Below are 16,231 nucleotides of genomic sequence, written 5' to 3' on the forward strand. Positions count from 1 at the left end.
TTTCTAAAAGCTACAGTTGGGTGGATAACAAAACACCCGACCCGCTTACCACGCGGACACATGTCCACCCGACCCGCTTACCACGCGGACACATGTCCACCCGACCCGCTTACCACGCGGACACATGTCCACCCGACCCGCTTACCACGCGGACACATGTCCACCCGACCCGCTTACCACGCGGACACATGTCCACCCGACCCGCTTACCACGCGGACACATGTCCACCCGACCGCTTACCACACAGACACATGTCCACCCGACCGCTTACCACACAGACACATGTCCACCCGACCGCTTACCACACAGACACATGTCCACCCGACCGCTTACCACACAGACACATGTCCACCCGACCGCTTACCACACAGACACATGTCCACCCGACCGCTTACCACACAGACACATGTCCACCCGACCGCTTACCACACAGACACATGTCCACCCGACCGCTTACCACACAGACACATGTCCACCCGACCGCTTACCACACAGACACATGTCCACCCGACCGCTTACCACACAGACACATGTCCACCCGACCGCTTACCACACAGACACATGTCCACCCGACCCGCTTACCACACAGACACATGTCCACCTGACCGCTTACCACACAGACACATGTCCACCCGACCACTTACCACACAGACACATGTCCACCCGACCGCTTACCACACAGACACATGTCCACCCGACTGCTTACCACACAGACACATGTCCACCCGACCGCTTACCACACAGACACATGTCCATCTGACTGCTTACCACACAGACACATGTACATGTGCCTTGTAGCCACATAACTGATAAAGCTCTATCCCAATTTCTTACAGTTGGGTAACTGTAATTGAAAGATAATTATGGAGAATGCACTTTGCTCCTATAATTTAACTTGTTTTCTTAAAAATATCCTTAAAAAGAATGCATTTAATTGACTCCGATAGCATAAAACTCCATCTGTCCATAAATAAACAGCCCAAAATGTACTAATTTACTATGTTAAGAAAAGCAAAACAAAAATATTTAACTGTTTCCAAATTATCAGCTTTTCTACATTAATTGCAAATTCTATAATGGCACAGCTGGTATTAACACATTGCAGCAGGATCCATGCTGTCCCTCAAAGTCTATGGTGCCAAAAAAGGTGATTGAGCATTGCTCACAAAAAATACAGGGCAAAGCCAGGGACCCATGCAGTTCACACAAAGACATCGCCAGTTATACAATACCCTAATACCCTACAGGCTGGACTAGATGGACATTGTCTTCATTCAGCCTTACGAACTATGTTACTATGTTACTAATATTTAAGCATATAGTTAAAGGATGCAAGAACCGTTGAGTCAGCAGATTTCCAAATAGAAAGTTGCATATGGCTCTTACTTTTCAGGATATTTTCTATGGATATCCATGATAGTTATCTTAAACAGAACCTGCCACCTGCCTAAAGTACCAAAAACGAAGTTACAGGGCAGCAGGGAGCCAGGTGCTGTATATTACATCATCTGCTCCCTGGTTCCCACTGCTAAAGTCCGCACGCCGGCCAAAGATCTGACTCTTCAGAGTTGCGTGCGCGAGCTCTTCTATACAAGTCTATGGGCAAGCATGCGCACAGGATCTCGAAATAGTTAGATTTTTGGCTGGCGGGTGGACATTGGTGGCGAGCAACAGGAAGCAGGCAAGTATGGAAGATACAGCACCGGCTCCTTGTCGCCCCCACTAATAGCCCCATAAGTTAGTTTATGGTGCTTTAGGCAGGTAAAGGGGTATTCCCATCCTAGACATTTGTACCAGAGGCGGAACCCAAATCTTTCAGACATTTAAGTTACCTCATGTGAATATATCATAAGTGTCTGAGGTGGGAATACCCCTTTATCATCTACTGAAGTTTGCTGCTTTCTCCTTAATCTCTTTGGGAAATTACTTATGCCCACTGTAGAAGTGGCATTTGTGGAAAACCGCTGACTTATCGTGCTTATGTACATGCAAATGTGATTGGGCCCCCAATGTACATTACTGGAATAAGTCAGAAGATGAACAATTCTGTATAAATTGACATGCAAATGTCCAGCCAATGCTCGTAGCAATATTTAAGCCACCAATTGTCCCTCGTGGTTTGATAACTAGTGATGTCTAAATGCAGATTCTCTGGATCCTTATACACTGATTCTAAGCCACAAGTTGTTACCTGATTGACAGGTCAGCAGAAGTTAAATACTTAATAATGCTTTACAAGATGTCACTTAAAGAGAACAATATTGACTACCCGCCTGACCCAACAAGTGAGACAAGAGAGGGTCCCGGCGGAGCTCTCCAGCGCGGCGGCTGCGGTTCTTCCAAGTTAACATTCCTGTGGTTTCATTAAACTGCTTAATGTAATCATCATATTTATAAGAGCCCAGTGATCTCTCCCAAAAGTTCATGAACTAGGGGAATTTAAGATACTGATGGCAGACAAGGAAACAAAATCCTTAACACAATACAGACTGTGTGACAAGCTTGCTTTAAGAAAACATCCCTAGTGAACATGCTCTACAGAACAGCTTGAGGAAACCCTTGAGAAGCTCCAGGAGAAAGAGCTTCTAATCACTTCAAATAACAGCGGAGCGGGAGGAATCTTGTAGAATCCAGCTCTGGTTACGGGGTGAGCCCAAGGCTCCCGGTACGTACATCGCGCTCATCTCTGTACGGCTGCGTGAACCGGGGTGAAGTTATCTGTCAGAGTCGCACATGGAACTCCAAATCAGAGGAAATAAAAAGCCGGTACCCTTATACAGCCACCATATTAGAGACAAACCCTTCCAAAATGCCCTTGGCACCCCCAGCAAGCAGCTCCTGGCATGCTGCGACCAGCCAGGTATTACCCATGTACTGGTTGTTGCAGGGAAATACAGTTTTATGGGTAATACAAGGTCGGCGGTTGTCTGCTTGTACAGAGCGACTCTGCCTTATGGTTCACAGGAGATGGCCATTCCAAGCTATATTATGGCCACCATGAACATGAGGCCTAAATCCTACTGCATACTGATTAAGGCCAGGCTCACATGAGCAGGATGGATTCGCAGAAGGCCCGCAGCGGATTCCGGCTGTGAGCCCGGCCGGTGGCCCTGCTTACCTCCCTTAGGCTTACAGGCGGTCATACACAGTACTTTTTTGTTTGTTTGTTTATTTATTAATTTATATGTTCCACACCGTTGTTTTGCGATGTAAAGCATACCCGCAGCCCATATGCCAAGATAACGGCATATGGGCTACAGGTCGGACGGTCTCCATCAATGGAAGCCGTCCACGAGGACTCCGCGGTAAAACAGAGCATGATGCAATTTTTCTTCCCCTTACAGAATACGCACCTGGGATCCACGAGTGTGAACAAAAAAAAATGCAATACAAATCCACCCATGTGAGCCCAGGCTTAGGGCTAATGCCCACAGCAGGAGTTTTGCTGTGTTTTATGCAACGAAAATCCGTGGCGTTGTCCGGCAACTATCAATGTTCACGCTGCGGATTATCCGACACTGCAAGCGCTGTGCTGCGCATGTGTGCCGGCCCTCCATGCGGGATGCGTACAGCAGATCTGAAGTGGTGAGTATGGGAGCTTTGTGGGGTGCCATGGTGGACTCTGCTATGATATTCCGCTGGCGGAGTCGGTCACGGTGTGGGCATGAGGCCTTACTATATGAAGACTTCTTAAAATATGCTCCTCCAACCTACACAGGACAGGCTTTCTTTTTGTTAACAGAGCCCAAGAAACACAAAACTCTGCAAAATCTCTGCAGGGTGTACAGCCAAGGCTCACCGTAGTATTACTGTGCACCCCTTTATATGCCTCCTAATAAATGGTGCATCCCACTACTTGGCAGATCGTTTGCGGTCCGCAACTGCAATATTACAGTTCTCTTATTGTTCCCAACAAAGGGGAAAAGAGGATGAAATGATGATGCTTTGTGAAAAAAGGCAAACATAATGGGTGAAGGAAACCCAGGTTGAGTAGTCATGTTATGTGTTCATCATGTTCACCTCCTTGGGATACCGAGAAGAACATAATATGCATAACCAATATGAAAGACAAGACACTTACAGCTTTAGTGCACTGCACGTCCTTCCCCAGAAGCCAGTTTAGCTCCAGATTTCCTTCTCCTTGATAACAAGACTGTAGTCTTTCCTTGATGAGAAAGTTGATGGTCTTGATGGGGAAAACACAGAGTGTGGAGTCATCAGGCGGGTTGTGATACTGCTTTTGGCCTTTAGAGAAGACTGCAAAAAGCACATCATCCCGCACGGATATTTTCAAAGACCTAGCTAATGTGGCGCCTGGCTTTGTTAGATAGGCAGCTTGCAGTAGCCGGTACTCCACCCCGTTTTTTGTGCATCCAATCGGTAGGGAAACATAAGAGTGAAATTTTGGATCATTTTTGCATAACCGCACAATTCGAGAGGTGTAGAATAGGTCATTTGCTGAATTACTAGAAATACCTTCAGGAGTTTCCGGTTGTACAGTGAGGAAATAAACATAATTGCCGCTGGCAAAACCATAAATGTAAAAAATATCAAAATGAGAAACCAAAGCGAGAGTATCAGAAGGAATCTTGATGAGGGATGACACAAAGTCACTGTAGAGCTCATAATCCAACATGGTAGATGATTCGGGATCCCTAGGCAACTTACGACTTGAAAGAGTAGGAAAATAATCCTGCTTGCCATCTACTGCAGTTCCAATGAAGAGTTTGCCGTCCTGACCTTCAGTGTGAACAATCACACCGTACATTGTACCGGTCTCGTTGACACTAGAGAGGTAGTGCTCTTTCTTATGAGATGGTTCTACCAGTATAAAAAGGTCATCCAAACGTAGAAGCTTACAGACACCTTGGTACAAGCTACCACATGCCAACAGGCGGTTCTCAGAATAGTCAATAATTAAAAGTTTGTTCACATTGTTGGTCAGTGTACGAGGTTCACTACATGGCTGCACATTCTGAGGAGGGTAGCAGGATTTATTGTCCTCTCCAGGACCAGTATTATGGGACACCAACAGAGTTAAGTTTCCTGATAGCTTATAAATGCGATTTACTGCGCCCACGTAGACGGCCCCTGTGCTCTTGTGCACAGTGAGGTGACTAAAAATCCAGTCTCTTTGCTCAGCATGAAATATATTGGTGAGAGAAGCACCAGGGATTCCTAAAGACAACATGGCCAAAACCAGCAAGACCATAGAAGCTGCCCGACTGTGGAAATGGAGAGATTTCTCTGTCCGCCTCTGCTGTTCCATGGTGTTGGATTAGGGAAAGGAAGAGAGATGGAACCCAAGCTCCCTTTGGTATTTAACGCCTCCAACAGTTGAAGTCTTCTTTACATGGTTCTGAAAGACAAATCAAAAAAATACAATTAGCATGCATGTAGCATTTGGATATTGTAGGCCGTCATACTGTCTGTAATATACGGAATTAACATTGACTGCTATTCAATCCAGCCAAAAGTCTTGACTACAAGTCTATCAATGAAAATAGATGCTTTGTAAGCTAATTGCTATCGAGTGTCTCCAGGTAAGGAGCCTCAGAGCATCCCCGCCGTGCTCGTCTCCATTACTAGCATGGGCCTCTTTGTGAAGTATAGGAGTCTGTCTATTGATGGGCACCTTTACAAGTGATAGAAGATATCAGTTCTAGGGGTCTCTGCTCTCCTGCTACTGGAAAATAGTAAATCTAAAGCCTTGCAAAAACATTAACACTCTATACACCTGACGTAAAGCTCTTGGGATGACCACCGATATCAGGACTTTCCCCTGTGATCTAATAACAGTAACATCACTATTATGAGGAGCCACCCAAATGCTTATACCAGACATGACCCGACCAGTGAAATCCACAATTATTTTTGGACAATCTGCATAATAGCAAGGAAATAACTATAGGGGATGCGGTTGGACCCGGGCCCATAAGGTCTCTCTTCTCCATAGGGAGCCCAGTACTTTGAACAAAGCACTACAGTTGGGGCCGTTACAGGTTTTGCATTGGGGCCCAGAAGCTCCAACTTACGCCTCTGCTAATAAGAATCATTCATATTACAGGCTGGTTAATATAAAGACATCTGTGCGCTGATAGTTTACAGGAGCCTTCCCATTAGCAGATCAGTAAGTACATTGATAGGCAAAGTTCAGAGCAATTATGGTTTTTTTCAGAGATATTAAGGCTTTGTTGTAGTGGCAGCCATTTTTGCAAAAGTAACAGAATGTGCAGCCATATCAGTTGTCACTTTTGACTATCATTGAATATTTTTGCCAAGTTTATGTAATCAGATAATCAGAGAACATAACTAATATTCTGTGTCACAAACCGACAGCATTTGTGGTTGGCGGGCTGGACGCCTGTCCTCCTCTAGTCAACAGAGCCAGTCATGTGATCGGCAGCAGTGAGGTTTGTCAAGGGTGACGAATTCCCAACCACAAATAGGAGAGTGATACACTCAATGCCAACTACTGGCTGCATTCTCTCTGTGAGTCAGACTATTGTATATACAACATACCTGTATATAAGCATTCCTTCCCTACATTTAGCGGCTTTGATACAGTCGGAATACTGTCCATAATGGTTCTTATAGATCAGCCGATTCTTGTTTGAACGAGCAAACTCATTCACACTAATGAAGCCTGTTTATACAGATAAATGCATCGTTGGCTCATTCAACCAAGAATCATTCCGTGCCGGTATAAGTGAATGAAAGGGAATGAAAAATCTGTTTAAACCGAAGTATTAATGAACGAACCAACAATGATTTTTCTGCCTGCATAAAATTAAATTGTATAAAAAGAGAGCAGTCCTAGGGCATACATATTACATTTATTGGTTGCCAACAGTTACGTAATTTCCCCAAACACTGCATGCTGTGTGAATATATCAGTGGCTAAAGAAAAGTGTCCTCACAGCCTGCCCAGCAATATATATTCAATTCATGGATTTAGTTCAGCCACCTATTCCTTAATTTTAAAGTGTCTTTGTCTGTTTTGAGTGCATGTTTGTCAATCAAGTATATAATTTTATATCGTTCTCTTTTGGGTGGGTAGAACCATTAGGCTATCCTTTTGTCTTTTGCATGAAATGAATGACAAAAGAAAAGCGAAAGATTCTCGTTTGCCGGTCAGTATTTGGTTCTCATTTAGACCACACAGTTATCGCTCACTTTCACCCATTTGAACGATTTCTTTGAATGATAATCATTACGTCTAAAAACAACTTAACAGTTACAGCCTGGAGGCCGACATTAAGTGACAATAAATACTGTTTTTCCTTCCCAAAGTGTTTATGTTAATTTTCCATTGAGCCAGTCACAAACACACTCATCAAAGCATTAGCTGACAATACGGATAGCAACTTGTGACCTATTGAATTTAATTTTCTATGTAAGGTGAACAATTCTAGTTGTCACAGAGGCAAATAGTCTCCATCAGCAAACAATGGGAATGTTGCAGCATATTGCAAAAGGCAACAGGCTTGCTCTATAAGTCACTGCCAAAGCCGCACAAGACAAACCTTTCCCCTCTTGGCTGTTTTTGTTCATAACAGGTGTTGAACAGCGTTTCCCATTTATGGGTCCCTTGTATAATAATTGTTTTTTCACTCCCAGCAATGCAAAATACAACAAGAATAAGTTAAAGCCTCCCTTCCCTGCAGCGAGCACAAGCAACAGCATTACCGAGTGCAATCACAAGATTAAATATGGAACAGAGCGGCAGATCCTGAACGCCTCGTCCCACGGGGAATATTAGACAGATGATCAGCATCTGTGTGGAGTGGAGGCCCACCAGCCATTATTTCACTGTCATTATCTCTAAGCATTTCTGGCCTCAGAACAAAAAAAATAGGAGTCAAAGGAGGCTTCTTTTATCTCTGTGCACCTAGGCCTTGCGGGGAATGCGCGGGCGCCATCCAGCCATTGTATACGACGTACGAGGATAGAAGAACACTGCTGAAGACCGAGGTGGACCGGACGTGCCGGAGCCTTAATTGTAGGCATTTTTCTGCAGTCTGCTTGTAATTGTTGACGGTGAACTGAAAGGAGATTAAAGAGGGTGCGCACGCATACGTCAAGCGAGCAAAAACGTGTGATCGGACCGCACTGCCCCAAATTGAGATCTGACACACAGCCAGCAACCAATAGCTTTAATACACATACTTAACCATAGAAATTGATTCACTTGTTGGCAGATAAGAATTGCTTGGCACAACGAGCGTCTTCTCTCTCTGTATGATTAATAGCACCAACACACAGTCTTCTTTTATTAAGAGATTTCTACTATCCTTATACATTCCTTCTCTGGATTTACACTCCAATGGCAGGCGATCCCACAATCTACTACTTTATTTTCAGATTATTTTGTTCACATCTGCGCTGGGACTTCCGTTTGGAGGATCCGACGCAGGTCCGGCAGAAATATTTCATCCAGGAAAACGTTGGCCTGCATGGACCCCATTATACTCAATGGGGAACGGTCCATCTGGCAGTTCCAGTACTCAAGCCGGGTCGTACACGCAAATGTGAACTCAGCCCTTCTAACTGCCATCCGTTGAGGTTAGAGATGAGCGAACGTGTTCTTAACGAACACTTACGCACCCGAACACCGGCTTTTCCGAGGACTTCCGTGTTCGCGCGTAAGTATTCGGGGGGCGCCGGGGGGCGGGGAGAGGCGCGGCGGCGCGGGCGGCAGCAGCGGGGAACAGGGGGGAGCCCTCTCTCTCTCCCTCTCCCCCCCACTCCCCGCCGCAACCCCCCGCGCTGCCACGGCGACCCCCGAACTTTTTTCGCCCGAACACGGAATTCCACGCGAAGTTCGGTGTCCGGGCGAAAAGGGGCGGAGCCGAACACGTTCGCTCATCTCTAGTTGAGGTAGTTTTAGGGACCTGTCAGACAGGACTGAATTATACTGCAGGACGCACCGCGATGAATTCTGCATCAAAATCCGCAGGCTACCTGCAGACATTGATGTGGTATTGAAAATGGCTTGAAACCTGCTGGCAGTTCTGCACCAGAATCCACAGTTATGCCTGCAGATCTTGATGTGGAATTCTGCAGCTGCGGGTTTGGTTGCGTCCGGCAGCGCAATTCCAACCCCTGTGAAATGTCCCTTGCATGGCTTGATCCGAGTGCCAATCAACCAGATTGGTGCTGGTTTGTCTGACAGTCACACAGACCGCTTTAGAATGTGAGGGATGAACAACTGTTCTTACCATCTTTTACAAGTGCTGTCAGTAATCAGGAGGTGCTGAGTAAATAATGTGACCGCTGTAGGAACGAGCATTTGTTGGTGGGACCTTTACATAATAAGGGCTCCTGCAGATGAGCATAAGCGTAGATACGCTCGTGATAGCGTGACGTACTTGTGCTGTGAAGGGAGCACTATTGCGCTTTTCTGCGCTGACAGGACCATTCACATGGGCGCAGGGTAAACACGTGCACCATAATTTAACAGGCTGTGCAATCTAATCAGTCAATAGTGTTATCAATTTCCCTGTGAAATTGCGCACTTCATTGTGCGATTTTGTGCGGATCGGGCGCGCATTTGTACTTCTATGGTGCTTTTGGTGAGAGCGCACACAAAAATAGAGCATATTGTATATATTTTTGTGTGAAATATTTGTGTGCAAAAATGCATCATTTGAGGGAATCTACTGAAATCAATGGGTGCTCCTCTCTGCATTTTGCGCAAGCGAATTTGTGCGCGCAAAAAAGGTGAGCAAATACATCAGTATGCAAAAGCCCAAATTAGGCAAATAAACATTTTTATGCGCCCTTTAGCTGAGAGAGCGACTGTAAGGCCTCATGTCCACTAGATAAATGGAATTGCGGATTCCGCAGCGGATTTCGCCCATAGGGAATTATTGGCCATCCGCGGTCCATTAAATTGATTTTTGCACCTGCGGATGGCATTTTAAAAGAATTGCGTTTTTCACGCACGGGAGGAAAAACGCAGCATGCTCCATTCTGCTGCGGATTCCGCGCGGATCGGCAACATTGCTATCACATTGATAGCAATGTGTGCGGATATCTGCATGCAAAAAAAATACCATTTAAAGCAAATCCGCGCAGAATCCGCCACGATAATCCGCAGCAGATTCTGCGCGGATTGTATTTTTCAAGTGGACATGAGGCCTTAGAGTGCATTCACACGCCGCTGATTTGCAGCAGATTTCACCCCTTCGATTTAAATTCAATTAAAAGGGTGAAGTCTGCTGCAGTTCTGAACCGAATCAATGTCCTATGAACGGACCCTAAAAGAGCGCTTCCTTGCATTGTGATGTCAAACCATCATTTGGGACAGGCACCGTGATGCTAATCCATTGTCTTCTGCGCATATAGTCTATTCCTGCTGAACACGTCCACTTTAATATACAGGATGTACATATAATCTATATTCATAAGACACGTTAGATAAGGTCTTGACCTTTTCAACAAAGGCCAAAAAGTCTTCAGAAAGTGTCCAGGTAACTATACAACTAATGTCAGCGATCTCTCAACCTTTCGCACTTTCCAGCGACATTATAACCTTTACGGCAACTTTAAGAGAACTCCTGGCCAGTCAAGGCACAGGATCCTCCGGAGAGGTAATAGAGAGTTATGGCCCAGAACCGAATGACCTTTGAAGTAGGAACATTCTGACTTCAAACATTACGGCTTCACTCGGTCCTACGGGAGGTATAAATCACAAGCACAATGTATAGCTTTCACCTGCTTAGCTGGCGAGCGGTCTGCAACCTATAGATGGAAAGCTAGCAGCAAGTGCATGACGTACGACTCTTTCAAGGGATGAGACTAATTTATGGGGTCATATTTATGACATTTGAGGGTCGCTCGCAGCATCTGTGAAGTTCTCTATTTTGATACTTGGCTGGGGAATATATAAGAAACATTCTCTGACTAATCTGCATTCAAGTATGATCTTCTAATGGTCGGGTGTATTCATAGGCGGCCATATGTTTGTAGACAGCCTTATTTCACAGTTGGTTGTTCGGTGCAGCCCTATGTACCGTCACTTCACTTATTGCTATTTTATTATGTCACACAAGCATTTCAAGGTCCCCTCGTACCAACGGTGCCGATGACAGAGCTCTAATTAGGCTGAAAACATATGTTTTCCAGTCTCCTGCACTTTGCAGTTTCTACCAGCGTAACTATAATAGAGAAATCTGAAACAATGTCATCCAAGGCAGCTCCTCTTATTAGCCACCATGGCTGGAGATTTCACTGGTAGTTACATATGATCCACTTATTAGCCTCCATGACTGGAGATTACTCCAATAGTTGCATGTGAGCCTCTTAGTAGCCATCATGGCTGGAGATTACAGCGGCAGTTACATGTGATCCACTTATTAGCCACCACTGCTGGAGATTACAGCAATAGTTGCATGTGATCCACTTATTAGCCACCATGGCTGGAGATTACGGCGGTAGCTACATGTGATCCTCTTATTATCCACCATGGCTGGAGATTACGGCGGTAGCTACATGTGATCCTCTTATTATCCACCATGGCTGGAGATTACGGCGGTAGCTACATGTGATCCTCTTATTATCCACCATGGCTGGAGATTACGGCGGTAGCTACATGTGATCCTCTTATTATCCACCATGGCTGGAGATTACGGCGGTAGCTACATGTGATCCTCTTATTATCCACCATGGCTAGAGATTACATTAGTAGTTGCATGTGATCCACTTATTAGCCACCATGGCTGGAGATTACACTGGTAGTTACATTTGATCCACTTATTAGCTACTATGGCTGGAGATTACGGCGGTAGCTACATGTGATCCTCTTATTATCCACCATGGCTGGAGATTACATTAGTAGTTGCATGTGATCTACTTATTAGCCATCATGGCTGGAGATTACAGCGGTAGTTACATGTGATCCACTTATTAGCCAAGATGGCTGGAGATGACAGAGGTAGTTACATGTGATACTGCACAGGGCCACCGATTTGTCCTCTATAGCGGGGGTCCCCAACTCCAGTCCTCAGGGACCACCAACAGGTCATGTTTTCAGGATCTCCTATAGTAAGAACACCTGTGGCAATGTCTGAGGATCCGACAATAATTACATCACCTGTGCCATACTGAGGAAATCCTGAAAACATGACCTGTTGGGGGTCCCTGAGGACTGGAGTTGGGAAACACTGCTCGATAGCAATTTTCACCAACATTTCCTAAGCAGGCAACTTGCATAATTCTCGGTGGTACAGCACCCGTTCACCAATTGTTACATATAGCTACATAAAAACATTTCTTTAATGGATGGAAATCTACTGCAAAAGCAACTCCATTCAGATGACAAACTGATTTTCAGACACAGAAACCTAAACAACAAATTTGCCCCGTGTGGAACTGTAATAGCAGCCATCTCCTACCCTTACTACAAACAGGTATAACTAAGAGATATACAATATGAACAGGTTTGCTGGGTATTAGTGTATCTTGACGCCACCAGAATTACAGGTGGAGCCAAGATACAAGGAGTTTGACAGGGGGTTGACGCCTCCTGTTACTGATTGGCTGCCGCACTGCTACCTCCCTCGCTGTGACAGCTGACGAGCACAGCAGCAGGACTGCTAACACTGCCGAGGTCAGGACAGCAGTGGGAGGAGCCGGCCTATCAGCGGCATGCTGCTAAGCTGGGAGGCTGGCAGCTGGGAGAGCCTAAGCAGGGCAGCCAGCAATCAGAGACACAGGGTGCGCGGAGCTGGGACACTGCTGCCAGCCAGAGGCCCAGCAGCTACAGCATTAATCAGCCGGGGATAATCACAGCAGGAGGTGGGAGACTGCAGCCAGGGAGAGGCACAGCAAGGCTGGCATCATATACTCTGGTGGTGGGTCAAGGACCTGTGAGGGCGAAGCCAGGGAACAAAAAAAAGGACAGCCAATCAAAAACAGGGGGCGTCAACCCCCTGTCAATTCCTTGCATCTTGGCTCAACCTGTACTTCTGGTGGCGTCAAGATACACTAATATCGGTTTGCTGATAAAACCTTGTGTGAGAATAACAAACAGAGAAATACTTACCCCTTCGTGGCCACCAGGATTCAGTGCTGCAGCCCGCTGTGGTCTCGGGGGCTTGTTGTGACAGATAATGTCATAGGAAATACAGTATACAGTCAGAAGGATAAACTGTAAACTCCTCTATTACAACTGTGTGACAGGAGCTGTGTGATCATCATCAGTAATTGTGATGGGAGATTTATGTGGTAGATAAATGTAACAGCATCACACAGATTGCGAAATTGACTAGAAAATAATTCCATAACCCCCAAGTAGATCTGAACTGGTCAAAACTGAGATCACATGACCATTTGAGGAAAAAGTGGCTTGGAGGTTTAGACAGAAAGAACAGACTAAGGTAACATTAGATCATTTATATATACACAGGTGGGCTAGCTACATAATGAAGGAATAAAAAATGTGGTAGCCCTTTAAAATTCATTTATTGGAGTAAAGATCACCAAGGCCCAATATGTTGGTCTACACGTAGATATAGTAGGGATTACCATGGTTTTATTTCCACCTTCTTTCTCTTCTGGACTCTTGGCAGAAATTTGTTGATTTTTTAAAGTTCAATATTTATTGCATGTTATTACTTGTATACTTTAATAGATAGGTTAAAGGCATTCTCTGATTGCCGGACACTTTATTTAACCCCTTTTTGATCTTAAGAACGCAATGATTTTGCGGGAATTTTCAGCTCCACTTTTCTAAAGCCATATTTTTTTTTATTTTTCCATAAATAAAGCCATATGGGGGCTTGTTTTTTACGCGGAAAACTAGTTTTTATTGGTTCCATTTTTTTCGGTACATACACTACCGTTCAAAAGTTTGGGGTCACATTGAAATGTCCTTATTTTTGAAGGAAAAGCACTGTACTTTTCAATGAAGATAACTTTAAATTAGTCCTAACTTTAAACAAATGCACTCTATACATTGCTAAATGTGGTAAATGACTATTCTAGCTGCAAATGCCTGTTTTTTTGTGCAAAATCTACAAAGGTGAATAGAGGCCCATTTCCAGCAACTATCACTCCAGTGTTCTAATGGTACAATGTGTTTGCTCATTGGCTCAGAAGGCTAATTGATGATTAGAAAACCCTTGTGCAATCATGTTCACACATCTGAAAACAGTCTAGCTCGTTACAGAAGCTACAAAACTGACCTTGCTGTGAGCAGATTGAGTTTCTGGAGCATCACATTTGTGGGGTCAATTAAACGCTCAAAATGGCCAGAAAAAGAGAACTTTCATCTGAAACTCGACAGTCTATTCTTGTTCTTAGAAATGAAGGCTTTTCCATGCGAGAAATTGCTAAGAAATTGAAGATTTCCTACAACGGTGTGTACTACTCCCTTCAGAGGACAGCACAAACAGGCTCTAACCAGAGTAGAAAAAGAAGTGGGAGGCCGCGTTGCACAACTAAGCAAGAAGATAAGCACATTAGAGTCTCTAGTTTGAGAAACAGACGCCTCACAGGTACCCAACTGGCATCTTCATTAAATAGTACCCGCAAAACACCAGTGTCAACATCTACAGTGAAGAGGCGGCTGCGGGATTTGGGGCTTCAGGGCAGAGTGGCAAAGAAAAAGCCATATCTGAGACTGGCCAATAAAAGAAAAAGATTAAGATGGGCAAAAGAACACAGACATTGGACAGAGGAAGACTGGAAAAAAGTCTTGTGGACGGATGAATCCAAGTTTGAGGTGTTTGGATCACAAAGAAGAACGTTTGTGAGACGCAGAACAAATGAAAAGATGCTGGAAGAATGCCTGACGCCATCTGTTAAGCATGGTGGAGGTAATGTGATGGTCTGGGGTTGCTTTGGTGCTGGTAAGGTGGGAGATTTGTACAGGGTAAAAGGGATTCTGAATAAGGAAGGCTATCACTCCATTTTGCAACGCCATGCCATACCCAGTGGACAGCGCTTGATTGGAACCAATTTCATCCTACAACAGGACAATGACCCTAAACACACCTCCAAATTGTGCAAGAACTATTTACAGCAGAAGCAGGCAGCTGGTATTCTATCGGTAATGGAGTGGCCAGCGCAGTCACCAGATCTGAACCCCATTGAGCTGTTGTGGGAGCAGCTTGACCGTATGGTACGCCAGAAGTGCCCATCCAACCAATCCAACTTGTGGGAGATGCTTCTAGAAGCGTGGGGTGCAATTTCACAAGCTTACCTCAACAAATTAACAGCTAGAATGTCAAAGGTGTGCAATGCTGTAATTGCTGCAAAAGGAGGATTCTTTGACGAAAGCAAAGTTTGATGTAAAAACAATGTTATTTCAAATACAAATCATTATTTCTAACCTTGTCAATGTCTTGACTCTATTTTCTATTCATTTCACAACGCATGGTGGTGAATAAGTGTGACTTTTCATGGAAAACACAAAATTGTTTGGGTGACCCCAAACTTTTAAACGGTAGTGTATATACACATATTAGATATATATGTATACACACACACATATACACGCATAAACATATATTGCATAACGGTTCTAAAAACATTTTGGGGAAGACAGGGAAAAAAATACATAAATTCTGTCAAAGTTCTTTTTCTTTTTAATAATCATGACGCATATATGACATTTTGTCTTTTTTCCTCTTGGTTAGTACAGTTATTTTAAAAAAGAAATAATTTTTTTTAGGTTTTTCCACTTTTAGGGCTACCACCCACTTGCGGGTTTTTTTTTTAACGCTGCGATATCGCTGCGCTTTTTTCATGCGATTGTCAATGGGACTTTTTAATGTTAAAAACGCACTGCACAAAAACCGCAAAAAGCGCCAACTTGCGATGCGTCTTTAAACATTAGAAAATCCCATTGACATTTGCGTTAAAAAAAAGCAGCGATATCGCAGTGTTAAAAAAACACAATGGGTTTGGGGCCGTTAGACCAAAAAAAAGCCTTTTTTGGAAAAAAAAATTTTTACATTCAAAGTCTAATAACGTAACTTGTTTTTTTGTGTTACAGGCTGTAGTTTTTATTGGTACCATTTTGGGGTATATTATGGCTTTTTGATTACTTTTATTGAAGTTTTCTTTAGAAGACAAAATGAAGGGGGAAAAAGGCATATTGGCTCTGATTTTTAGCTTTTTCTTTTTACAGCATTTGCTGTGCAGGATAAAAAGTTTGTTCAATTACTTGCACAGAGTGTTACAGGAAGCAATGATACCAACTTTCTTTTTTTTTTCTTTTACA

At 44.2% G+C, this 16,231-nt stretch overlaps 1 protein-coding gene across 7 annotated transcripts in view; it reads right to left on the minus strand.

Annotated features, from left to right (window-relative positions):
* The window catches only part of PLXNA2 (plexin A2), a 322,079-nt gene that overhangs the window by 264,754 nt on the left and 41,094 nt on the right, over nt 1-16,231 (minus strand). For all 7 annotated transcript variants that reach the window (XM_066600225.1, XM_066600224.1, XM_066600226.1 and 4 more), the window contains exon 2: nt 4,082-5,359. In XM_066600225.1, the coding sequence (XP_066456322.1) occupies nt 4,082-5,269 (1,188 nt within the window). In that variant the 5' untranslated portion in view covers nt 5,270-5,359. The remainder of the gene's footprint in view (nt 1-4,081; nt 5,360-16,231) is intronic.

Source organism: Eleutherodactylus coqui, chromosome 4 (genome assembly GCF_035609145.1).
Source record: "Eleutherodactylus coqui strain aEleCoq1 chromosome 4, aEleCoq1.hap1, whole genome shotgun sequence".
NCBI classification, from domain to species: Eukaryota; Metazoa; Chordata; class Amphibia; order Anura; family Eleutherodactylidae; genus Eleutherodactylus; species Eleutherodactylus coqui.